General features: G+C 43.5%; 1 protein-coding gene across 1 annotated transcript in view; it reads right to left on the bottom strand.

Annotated features, from left to right (window-relative positions):
- The window catches only part of SYAP1 (synapse associated protein 1), a 33,262-nt gene extending 21,141 nt beyond the window's left edge, over positions 1-12,121 (bottom strand). The window contains exons 1-3 of the mRNA XM_080652811.1: positions 11,793-12,121; positions 3,964-4,082; positions 2,924-2,990 (exon numbers count right to left, since the gene is read on the bottom strand). Coding sequence (XP_080508937.1) covers positions 2,924-2,990; positions 3,964-4,082; positions 11,793-11,961 — 355 coding nt within the window. The 5' untranslated portion in view covers positions 11,962-12,121. The remainder of the gene's footprint in view (positions 1-2,923; positions 2,991-3,963; positions 4,083-11,792) is intronic.

Genomic DNA, 12,121 nt, shown 5'->3' with positions numbered 1-12,121 from the left:
TGCCGTCTGGGCCCCCAAAATAAGTTTTTATAAAAAGTTAATGTACTTGTCTCATGAAAAAAGGTTTGATAAGGAGGCTGCAAGATAAGCAGTTAAGAATTGAGAAAAGGGTTGACAGGAGTGAAAGCAAATGAAAAAAATGGGCAAAATCAGAGGCAATATACAATGGGGCTGGGATCAAATCCTCTGAGCCATTAGAAGCAAAGTGCTGGGAATACAAGGATGCCTTACACCCAGCCTGTGTCTCCGGGGCTCACAAGGAAATGATTACAACTTAGCACAATTTTAATACCAGATGACAAATGGCAACCACCTGGAGAGATGAGTCCCACAGAGTTTCTGGGGTGACTTGGGAGCCCATCTTGGACTAGCAGCCACTTAGAAACGGTCAATCCCGCCCTAGCCAATTTGGCTCAGTGGATTAGAACGTTGGCCTGTGGACTGAAGGGTCCCAGGTTCGATTCCGGCCAAGGGCACATGCCCAGGTTGTGGGCTCGATCCCCAGTAGGGGGCGTGCAGGAGGCAGCTGATCAATGATTCTCTCTCATCATTGATGTTTCTATCTCTCTCTCTCCCTCTCCCTTCCTCTCTGAAATCAATAAATATATTAAAAGACAAACAAACAGCCAAAACCGGTTTGGCTCAGTGGATAGAGCGTCAGCCTGCGGACTGAAGGGTCCCAGGTTCGGTTCCGGTCAAGGGCATGTAACTTGGTTGCGGGCACATCCCCAGTGGGGGGTGTGTGAGAGGCAGCTGATCGATGTTTCTCTCTCAGTGATGTTTCTGACTATCTATCCCTCTTCCTTCCTCTCTGTAAAAAATCAATAAAATATATTTAAAAAAACACACAAAACAAAACAAAACAAACAAACAAGAACTGTTGCCTGGCCCGTTTGGCTCAGTGGATAGAGCGTCGGCCTGTGGACTGAGGGGTCTCAGGTTCGATTCCGGTCAAGGGCACGTACCTTGGTTGCTGGCCCATCCCCAGTGGGGGGTGTGCAGGAGGCAGCTGATGGATGTTTCTCTCTCATCGATGTTTCTAACTCTCTATCCCTCTCCCTTCCTCTCTGCAAAAAATCAATAAAATATATTTAAAAACAAACAAACAAACAAAACCCTGTCAATCCCTTGTGTTCCTCATCCCCCCTAAACATTGCAGATTTCTGATCACCTCTCTTCATTCTTGAAACACTTTTCATTGAGGAGGTCACCTACTCTTATGGTTTTTACACAACTTGACTAATAATCTGTATTTGTAGATGGAATTCTCCTCCACGCTTCAAACCAACGAACTGTTATTGGATTCTGTTCAGTTAATTTATTTATTTTATTTTTTATTTTTTTTTAAAATATATTTTATTGATATTTTACAGAGAGGAAGGGAGAGGGATAGAGAGTTAGAAACATCGATGAGAGAGAAACATCGATCAGCTGCCTCCTGCACACCTCCTACTGGGGATGTGCCCGCAACCAAGATACACGCCCCTGACCGGAATCGAACCTGGGATCCTTCAGTCCGCAGGCCGATGCTCTATCCACTGAGCCAAACCGGTTTCGGCTCTGTTCAGTTAATTTAGATGAGTGTTAACCAATAGAACTTTCTGCAATGACGGAGATGTTCTAGATCTGCATTGTCCAATATGGAAGCCACTAGTCCAGTGGTTCTCAACCTTTGTAATGTCACGACCCTTTAATACAGTTCCTCATGTTGTGGTGACCCCCAACATAAAATTATTTTCGTTGCTACTTCATAACTGTAATTTGGCTACTGTTATGAATCGTAATGTAAATATCTGTGTTTTCCAATGGTCTTAGGCTCTACAGCAGCGGTTCTCAACCTGTCATGACCCACAGGTTGAGAACCGCTAGCAGGGTCGCCTAAGACCATCAGAAAACACAGATAGTTACATTACGATTCATAACAGTAGCCAAATTACAGTTATGAAGTAGCAACGGAAATAATTTTATGGTTGGGGGTCACCACAACATGAGGAACTGTATTAAAGGGTCGCGGCATTAGAAAGGTTGAGAACCACTAGACTAGTCCCATGTGGTTACTGGGCACCTGAAATGTGACTGATGTGACCAAGGAATGAAATTTCCCTGATATGCTACCTGCGTTCCCTTCCCTGCTTTTGTACATGGGTCAATTTAATCACTCCCATGAATCACTATTTGCTAATTTGCATAGTTTATTTGTCCCAAAGAGCTGCTTCATACTTTTGAGTTTACTAAAGCATAACAATGCCTAAAGGGCATTCGCCACAGGGCTAACAAGTTCTGTTTTGAATTTGTAGCACTGACCAAATGGAATGAATTATTTTACCCTACTTTTGCCAAATTCAAAGACATGAGGCCAGTTTTGTGTTTGAACGCCATCAAAAGGCAAAAGCAGAGCCAAAACCGGTTTGGCTCAGTGGATAGAGCGTCAGCCTGCGGACTGAAAGGTCCCAGGTTCGATTCCGGTCAAGGGCATGTACCTTGGTTGTGGGCACATCCCCAGTAGGAGGTGTGCAGGAGGCAGCTGATCGATGTTTCTCTCTCATCAGTGTTTCTAGCTCTCTATCTCTCTCCTCTCTGTAAAAAAATTAATAAAAAAATACATTTAAAAAAAAAAAAAGGCAAAAGCAGATATTTTGAGATTTTGTTAACTGCAAACATTTAAATAAGCTTTTGTCAGTAAATAAATGTACTGCTCCTCAGAGGGGCCATCACTGGCTGACCTTACCCACCAACCCAGCCATGGGGAACGATGCCTTTCTTCCTTTAAATCCCAAAGGTTTATGGGTTTGTGCTACCCAAAGAATGAAGCCATTACTTACACATTTTTTGTATTCTCAGGGCCTTATCGTGGTGTCTGGTAATAAGTGCTCAATAAAATTTGGCAGGTAAGTAAGTTGTGTACAACAAACCTATACTATACCTGATTTTTTGGTTTGCTGCTCCTCGACAAATTTTTTCTGTTCCTTCTGAAAATCTCCTATAATGGTCTGTTAAAAAATACATAAAGAGTCAAATTACCTTGAAAATTTTAGTATTAGGAAAGAACTACATTCAAGATTTGTGAAATCTATTTGAGATATTTTATTCATTTTCTTCAAATAAAAATGCTAAAAAAGTGATAGTTCACCCTATCTACAAGAGGGAATTGTCAACATTTTTGAATTTCAAGTATACAATCTCCTTTTATGATAAATTATCTTTTCAAATGCAAAAATAAAATGAGTTAAAAACTGAACTTTTGTATTATTCAAAAAAATAAGATAGGTTAAATCTCATTCTAACAAATAGTACATACAACAAAAGTATCTAAATAACAAGCTATCTAAAGTTTAACTGATGACCTCCTTAGTTCAAATAATTACCAACATAAATAAAATTCACCACTGTAAAAAATGAACAGTCAACCCGAGTCTTAAAAGAATTGTTACTAATGGGCTAAGACTTTAAAAAGTTAACCAAATGATGAAAAGCATAAATATATTCTGAAGTGTTATAGTTGAAAATTAAACTCACAATATGAAAAGTTTAGTATTACCCAAAAGTATCAACATACCTTAGACTACATAAAAACCAAGGTTACTTAAATCAGATCATTTATATCAAAGCTATTTGTTACACAAAAAGAGAAGAAAATCCAAGAATTTTAACTATTAATATTTTTATCAGAATATGATATCCTAGCCTGGCCGGTATGGCGCAGTGGTTGAGTATTGACCCATGCACCAAGAGGTCGCTAGTTTGATACCCAAGTTATAGGCTGGATCCCCAATAGGGGGCATGCAGGAGGCAGCCGGCAGTATTTCTCTCCCATTGATGTTCTCTATCTCTAAAATCAATAAAAACATACATATTTAAAAAAAAAATGATATCCTACTTGGGTTAATAAAATTCATAAGAATAAGGGACGATATTAGTTAATGAATTTCATAAATTTCTACTATCAAAGATATTTAAATGTACCTTATCGATGATGTCATCTATTTTTCCTTCTTCTACTGATTTCTTTATCGATTGTGCTGTTTCAGCAACTGATTCAGTTATCTTTTTTGTAGCAGCAGTCGCAAAGTTAAATAGATAGTCTATAAAGAATAAAAAAAAGAGTCTATGCTTCATTCTAGTACAATGGTTATTGTATTTATAATTTCTCCCTTAAAGAGTTCTTGTAAGAATCTTAAGCCATAGGGCATGTTCCTTGTTAATAACTTGAAACAAAAAATGAGCAGCACTGCCAGTACTCCACTTTCTTGGTGGACTGGCCATCCATCCTGGACCTTTAATTCAACTCTTTCAAAGACCCTTAGCAAACTCCCCAGTTCTCCCCCAGAAACTGTTTCAAACTGTCTTGCTACCCGCCTGGTGTGGTTCAGCAGTTGAGCGTCGACCTATGAACCAGGAACTAATGGTTCCATTCCTGTCAGGGCACACACCCAGGTTGCAGGCTTGATCCCCAGTAGGGGGCGTGCAGGAGGCAGCTGATCAATGATTCTCTTTCATCATTGATGTTTCTACCTCTCTCTCCCTCTCCCTTCCTTGCTGAAATCAATAAAAAAATATATTTTTAAAAACTGGTACTTTAGCCAAAACCGGTTTGGCTCAGTGGATAGAGCGTCGGCCTGCGGACTGAAGGTCCCGGGTTCGATTCCGGTCAAGGGCATGTACCTTGGTTGCGGGCACATCCTCAGTGGGAGGTGTGCAGGAGGCAGCTGATCGATGTTTCTCTCTCATCGATGTTTCTAGCTCTCTATCCCTCTCCCTTCCTCTCTGTAAAATATCAATAAAATATATTTAAAAAAAAAATTTTTAAAAACTGGTACTTTAGCATAATAATCTTAATTCTCAGATTTCAATGGCTCCATGGGTGAAGTACATGATACATACTGAACACAGAGAAAGCAGTTATTGCTCTCAAGGAATGTCCATTTCTAAACAAACAAAAAACTTATAGACAACCACAGGAGCACAATTACTAGTATTCATTAAACAGAGGCACTCAGAGAAGGGAGGAAGAAGGTCTCCCAGGAGTAATTAGAGAGTGGACTGGATTCTGAAGTCAGAGGGAGAGGGAAGTGGGAGAGCATGACAAGAGATTTTCAGGTAAGAAGCTCATAAAGACAAGAAGTGGTTTATTAATTTTGCAAAGAGATAATCTGACACCACGTTAAAGACAGTTTTTATTAACTAGTTAGAAAAAAATTGAGACTAAAGTTAGGAGTTAACAGGAAGTGCCCAGCTGGTGTGGCTCAGTGTCGACCTATGAACCAGTAGGTCACTGTTTGGTTCCCAGTCAGCACACATGCCCAGGTTGCAGGCTCGATCCCCATACTGTGAGGGGTGCAGGAGGCAGCAGATCAATGATTCTCTATCATTATCATCATCATCATCATCATCATCATCATCATCATCATTGTTTCTATCTCTCTCTCCCTCCTCTCTGAAAAAAAAAAAAAAAATACACACACACACACACACACACACACACACACACATATATATATATGAAGTTAACAAGAAGTAATAGGAGTACAATGTCCACTTCGGGAACTTAGGCACAAGAGAGGGTCTGAGCAAAGGAAGAAAAGGAAGTAAAACATCTGTGAGTGAGCACACCTCCAAAACCTTATGGAAGAAGTGGGAAGATAGGGCACATTGAATGTAGTCATTTTATCTTCATTTTCATTGTCATTTTTAGTCTCACAACCATCCTGGGAAGAGTAGATATAATCTGTCCAGTTTACAGATAGGGAAGCCAAGGCTCACAAAGGATAAATGATTTGTCCATTATGACAGAGGCAGATCTACCCCACTGACTGCCTAGCCAATAGCCTATCGCCTTCCACCTTGCCAAAGAAACTCCAATTTGATGGGTGCTTTTCAAACCTGGGGGTGGTTTTGGGGACCCTGGACACAAGCAATCAAGGTCTTCTCATTAAGCCTCTGTTTGTGGAACTTTCTATAATTTGGAGCTGGATTTTCTGCAATTTGCAAACGATCCTATATACTAAAAGCCTAATAGGCAAATTGACCAAACGGCAGAACAACTGGTCGCTATGAGGCGCACTGACCACCAGGGGGCAGATGCTCAACGCAGGAGCTGTTCCCTGGTGGTCAGTGCACTCCCACAGGGGGAGTGCCGCTCAGCCAGAAGCCGACTCACGGCTGGTGAGCACAGCGGTGGTGGCTCCCACCACTGCTGAAGGCAGGCAGTAAGGAGTAAAGGGTCCCAGACTGCGAGAGCCCCAGACTGCAAGAGGGATGTCTGACTGCTGGCAGGCGGACATCCTTAGCACTGCCACAAAAGTGGGAGAGGCTCCCGCCACCACCGCTGCACTTACCAGCCATGAGCCCTGCTCAGGGCTTCTGGCTGAGCGATGCACCCCCTGTAGTAGCGCAATGACCACCAGGGGGCAGCTCCTGCATTGAGCGTCTTCCCCTAGTGGTCAGTGCGCGTCATAGTGACCAGTCATTCTGCTGTTCGGTCAATTTGCATACTAGCCTTTTATTATATAGGACTAGAGGCCCGGTGCATGAAATTCGTGCACTGGGGGGGTGTCCCTCAGCCCAACCTGCACCATCTCCAATCTGGGACCCCACAGGGATGGGGCCTAAACAGGCAGTCGGACATCCCTTTCACAATCCAGGACTGCTGGCTCCCAACTGCTCGCCTGCCTGCCTGATTGCCCCTAACCGCTTCTGCCTACCAGCCTGATCACCACCTAACCACTCCCCTGCCAGCCTGATCGATGCCTAAAACTGCGCCCCTGCTGGCCCGATTGTTCCCAACTGCCCTCCCCTGACAACCCAGTCACCCCCAAATGCCCTCCCCTGCATATTCCCTCTTTATTAGATAGGGTTTTTTCTTTAACATATTGGACAGCCCTAACTGGTTTGGCTCAGTGGATGGAGCCTTGGCCTGCAGACTCAAAAGTCCCAGGTTCGATTCCAGTCAAGGCATGTACCTTGGTTGGGGGCACATACCCAGTGGGGAGTGTGCAGGAGGCAGCTGGTCGATGTTTCTCTCTCAAAGATATTTCTAGCTCTCTATCCCTTTCCCTTCCGCTCTGTAAAAAAAAAAAAAAAAAAAAAAAAAAATCAATAAAATATATTAAAAAAAAAAAAAAGAACCGCTTTCTAGTCAGAACGCTGCTGGAGAATTCACTCTTTCCCTCCCTCATTTTGGTGAATTTTTTTTTTTTTTTTTACTCTTTTTGCTTCTTTCAGTTTGTTTCCTTAGATTTGAAGGGATCCTGTGAGCCTGGGTATCCCACCATGAGTCAAAATATGTATTTTTAGTGTCCAAAATATGTATTTGTATTCTTGTAAGGGCTTTTGTTGGGAACTGTTTGGTGAATAAATCAAATCCTCTTAAACTGCTAAAAAATAAATAAATAAAAAACAAACAAACAAACAAAAAACGAAACATTTAAGATTCCTCCATATCTGCCTGGCTGGTGTGACTCAGTGGTTGAGACCCCAGGCTGCCGCCGCTGGGAGGGGATCGCTCCATGGGGGTGCGCGCCCCTCCCAGGCTGAGACCCCAGCCCAGGCTGCTGCCGCTGGGAGGGGATTGCGCTGTGGGGGTGCGCGCCCCTCCCACGCTGAGACCCCAGGCTGCAGGTTTGTGTGTGTGGGATCACTCCGGTAGGAGTGAATTTGTTTTTGTTTTTTATAAAGGGTCAGGAGGGCCTCTGGGCAGCATTCCGCCAGGCCGCTTACTCTGCCGGCTCTCAGCAGCAGCCCTCCCTGAGACTGGGGGACTCCAGCGGGGCTGAGAGGACTGGGCGCCACCATTTTGTTGCGGAGTGACGGTTAGTTTGCATATTACTCTTTTATTACATAGGATAGGATGGGATCCAAGCTGTTGACCTTTTGCACTGCCCTCCTTGTAGTAAATCTTTGTCATTAGAACTGAATTAGGGATTTTACTTCTTTTCAAAGTAGACATGTATTTTCCTATGCACACACTAGCTTTTGGAGTCCTCTTAGCTGCACTTTCCAAAAAAAGGAGGGCGGCTTAATTAACACAATTGCACTAAAATACTACTTTTCAAATGAGGAGGAACAGGAACTGGCCTTTCCTTCATGGGCATTGACTGGCCTTAGGGAAGGTTTTGAAAAAGCCAATGCTCATCTTTGGCCACCTCCCACTTATTTAAACTGTGTGAATAACTCAGATATTTAATACTCTCAGAGGTACTATTCTTTTTTCTTGTTAATCCTCACTTGAGGATAATTTTTTCCATTGATTATTTTTTTACAGAGAGTGGGAGGGAAAGAGACAGAGAGAGAAACATCAATGTGAGAGAGACACAGATTGGTTGCCTCCCGCACATGTCCCAACCCAGGGCCTGGGATCGAGCCTGCAACCGACGCTCTAAGCACACTGGCTAGGTACCAATTTCCTTTTCATTTTAAAGAAAGAGTACAGATAAAGCTCTAACTTGGTTGACTTTAACAAAACCACACAATTTGTAAGTTACTTTGGGGCATGGGCCTTCAGGAAGGTAGAGAGAAGTTCTTCAGTTAGTTTCCTTATAATCTGTCCTCTGAAACAGATATCATAGGAGGTCCTAAGTTTATCAGGAGGGAGGGACAAGGATGGGAAGATTTGTTTTTGGGTGAGAAAATGGAATGTAGCCCTGGGCGTCCACTACTAACCCGTGAGGTGCCTAAATTTATAAATAGGTCATCATGAACCAGAAGTATTTAGGTTCCAATCTTTTTTTTTTTTTTTTTTTTTAAATATTTCTACTGATTTCAGAGAAGGAAGGGAGAGGGAGAGAGATGGAATCATCAATGATGAGAGAGAATCATCGATCGGCCACCTCCTGCACGCCCTCCCCACCGCCACCGGGGATCGAGCCCCAACCTGGGCATGTGCTCTGACTGGGAATCAAACCATAATGACCTCCTGGGTCCATAGGTCGATGCTTAACCACTGAGCCACGCCAGCCAAGTGAGATATTTAATTTCAGCTTTCAAAACATAGATGGGCCCAGCTGGTGTAGCTCAGTGATTGAGCATCGACCCTTGAACCACGAGATCATGATTCAATTCCTGGTCAGGGCACATGCTGGATTGCAGGCTCAATCTCCAGTAGTAGGATGTACAAGAGGCAGTGGATCAATGAATCTCTCTCATCAATATTTCTCTCTCGCTCGCTCCCTCTCCCTTCGTCTCTGAAATCAATAAAAAACATATTTAAAAAATAACACACACAAAAAACATAGATGGGTCTTTTTAAAGATAACATACCTTGCCCTGGCCAGTGTTTCTAAGTGGTTAGAGCGCTAGCCTAGGCACCCAAGGGTCACGGATTTGAGGCCTGGTCAAGGGCATGTACCTGGGTTGCAGGTTTGATCCCCAGCCTTGGCTGGGGTGCCTGTGGGAGGCAACCTATCAATATGTCTGTCTCACATCATTGTTTCTCTCTCTCCCCTTCCCTTCCTCCCTTCTACTCTCTCTAAAAGAAAAAGCAAGGGAAAAATATCCTCGGGTGAGGATTAAAAACAAAACAAAATAACAACAACAACAACAAAGATAATATACCTCTTATGATCAATACACAGAAATAAAAAACATCTGATAATCTCTCTTGTCTTTCTGAAGGTTTGTGTATAAAATAGAATCTCTACACCTTTTTAATAGTTACATAAATATTAGAGCTAAAAGAACTTGCATTTATTTGGAAACTTTAAATTCACAATGTGTGTGGGCATGGAAAGGGGGGAATACTACTATTTAACCTTAGCTTCCCCAAACATCAGGAGAGTCTGGTGAGAAAAGATATCACAGCATTAAACTTCAAAGTAGACATCCATATTGAACACACATTTATTTAAAAAGTATTCAAAAGGAAAAGAAAAAAAAGTATTCAGAGGTCTTTAGTGCTAAATACAAACATGAAGTTTTTAATAAAGCCCTCACATCGCCCTAACCGGTGTGGCTCAGTGGACAGAGCGTCGGCCTGCGGACTCAAGGGTCCCAGGTTCGATTCCGGTCAAGGGCTTGTACCTTGGTTTCGGGCACATACCCAGTGGGGAGTGTGCAGGAGGCAGCTGATAGATGTTTCTCTCTCATTGATGTTTCTAACTCTTTATCCTTCTCCCTTCCTCTCTGTAAAAAATCAATAAAATATATATTTTAAAAAAAAAGCCCTCAGTTTTCAGAAGCCACTTTTTAAAAAAATATTTTTTTATTGATTTCAGAGAGGAAGGGAGAGGGAGAAAGAGATAGAAATATCAATGAGAGTATCATTGATCAGCTGCCTCCTGTGTGCCCCCCCCACTGGGGATCCAGTACACAACCTGGGCATGTGTCCTTGACTGGTATCAAACCTGGGACCCTATAGTCCGAAGGCTGACGCTCTATCCTATGAACCAAACCAGCTAGCGCCAGAAGCCACTTTTGATACCTTCCTTTAAGATAAATGAAAACAGTCCAGCCAGTGTGGCTCACTGGTTAAGTGCTGACCTATGAACCAGGAGGTCACAATGATTCTCTCTCATCATTGATGTTTCTATCTCTCTCGCTTCATCTCTGAAATTTAAAAAAAATAAAAAAACATTTTAAAAAAAATGAAAATGGTTCTCTGTTCTAGGAAATCAGGTAAATCCCATACCCTACTTTTCCTAACTTTTATCTATGCCAACTACCTAACATAACCTTTCTGCTCTGGTCAAATTCATCTTCTCCCATCTCTCCAATACTCTAAGCTCTTCCTAATTTTCTACACAGGAAAAATTCATTCCCTCTTTAGGGATTCTATACACAGTACTTAGTTTTATATCTCTTTGGGGCCCTTGGACTGAGATTATGTACCGCCATGATTTCAGGTTAAGTCTGTTTTCCCTGCCCCTCCACTTTGAAGTAAAATTTTTGAATGTTTAGAGCCTTTCTTATTCAAATATGTGTTTCTCCACTCTCAGGCTCCAGCCTCCCCTAGTGCTCTTGCCATTTTGATTCTTTTTAAATGCTTGCTAAATTGAATACCTACCTTTGCTGCAGTTCTCTCCCAGTGCTGTCTGCTTTACGGTCTTCCTTCTCAAAGACGTTTTCGTTGACTAAGCCTGCTAAAGTCTCTCTAAAATCAGAATTACTAGAGCATGTGTTTATCTTTCAAGCCTACTTTTACCCTCCTCCCTATCTAGACAGTAAACTCGAAAAGAGCACGGGCTTTGAAATTAGATCTAGGTCCAAACTCCACGGCTACCATTTACTATGACTATAAATTAGGGTGAAAACTCTAGGCTTGTCTCCCAACTCACTGGGGTTTTGAACAGATGAAATATCGTTCATAAAACATCTAGTACTGAAACTTGAACGTCACAGACAAAAATTGGCAGCTACTTTCCTGCCTTAAGGAAAAAGGTCCCATTGCACCTAAAAAGGAGACCAGCCTGACCAAAGCGTTCAGTACCTCTTCCTCAATTAACTTCCGAAAATACATTCCGTCCTAAGGACAAAAAGTCACTTTTTCAACCTACTCAAGCTCCCCAACCGTCTCGCCTTGGGGGGGAGGGGGGAGGAAGGGGGAGGCTGTGGAAGTTGGCGAGCTGAACAAAAAAGATTCCTTGTCAAACCTAAAGACCTCAGGCCACACCTCCTTTCTGCGGCTCTGCTCCTAATGTTTTACACTTTGTACAGGGACATGTCACGAGGAACTTCAGGTTCGGGATTTGACTGCTAGATGAAGCCCCGGCTTTGCCCAGGTCCTCCCCAAGCTCTCCCGTCCTGAGAGGACCGACCAACAGACACACCTTCCTCCCTCACCCCGACACGGGGAGACTCACCGCCGAGATCTATGGCCTGGTGAAGGAACTCCCTCTCAGCCGACTCCGCCACAGCCTCCGAGTGCGGCTCCGGTGGGGCTTCTCCCTCAGGCTGCCCGTCTCCTTCGACCGGGCGGCCGTCCACCACCGGCTGCTGCAAGCCAAGCCAACTGCTTAAACCGCGGAACATCCCGCCCGCGGGGCCGCCGCCGCGGTCCCGGCCACCGGAGACCCAGGGAGGCTGCCCACTTCTGACTTCACAATGCGCGTCTCCCAGGGAGATGGCCGGAAGTGGGACCCCGCAGCAGCCCGTCTATCCGCCTCTCCGCCTCTATGACAACTCGGACGCC

Source organism: Plecotus auritus (genome assembly GCF_963455305.1).
Source record: "Plecotus auritus genome assembly, chromosome: X".
Taxonomy (NCBI): domain Eukaryota; kingdom Metazoa; phylum Chordata; class Mammalia; order Chiroptera; family Vespertilionidae; genus Plecotus; species Plecotus auritus.
This window is presented reverse-complemented; position numbering and strand designations above follow the sequence as displayed.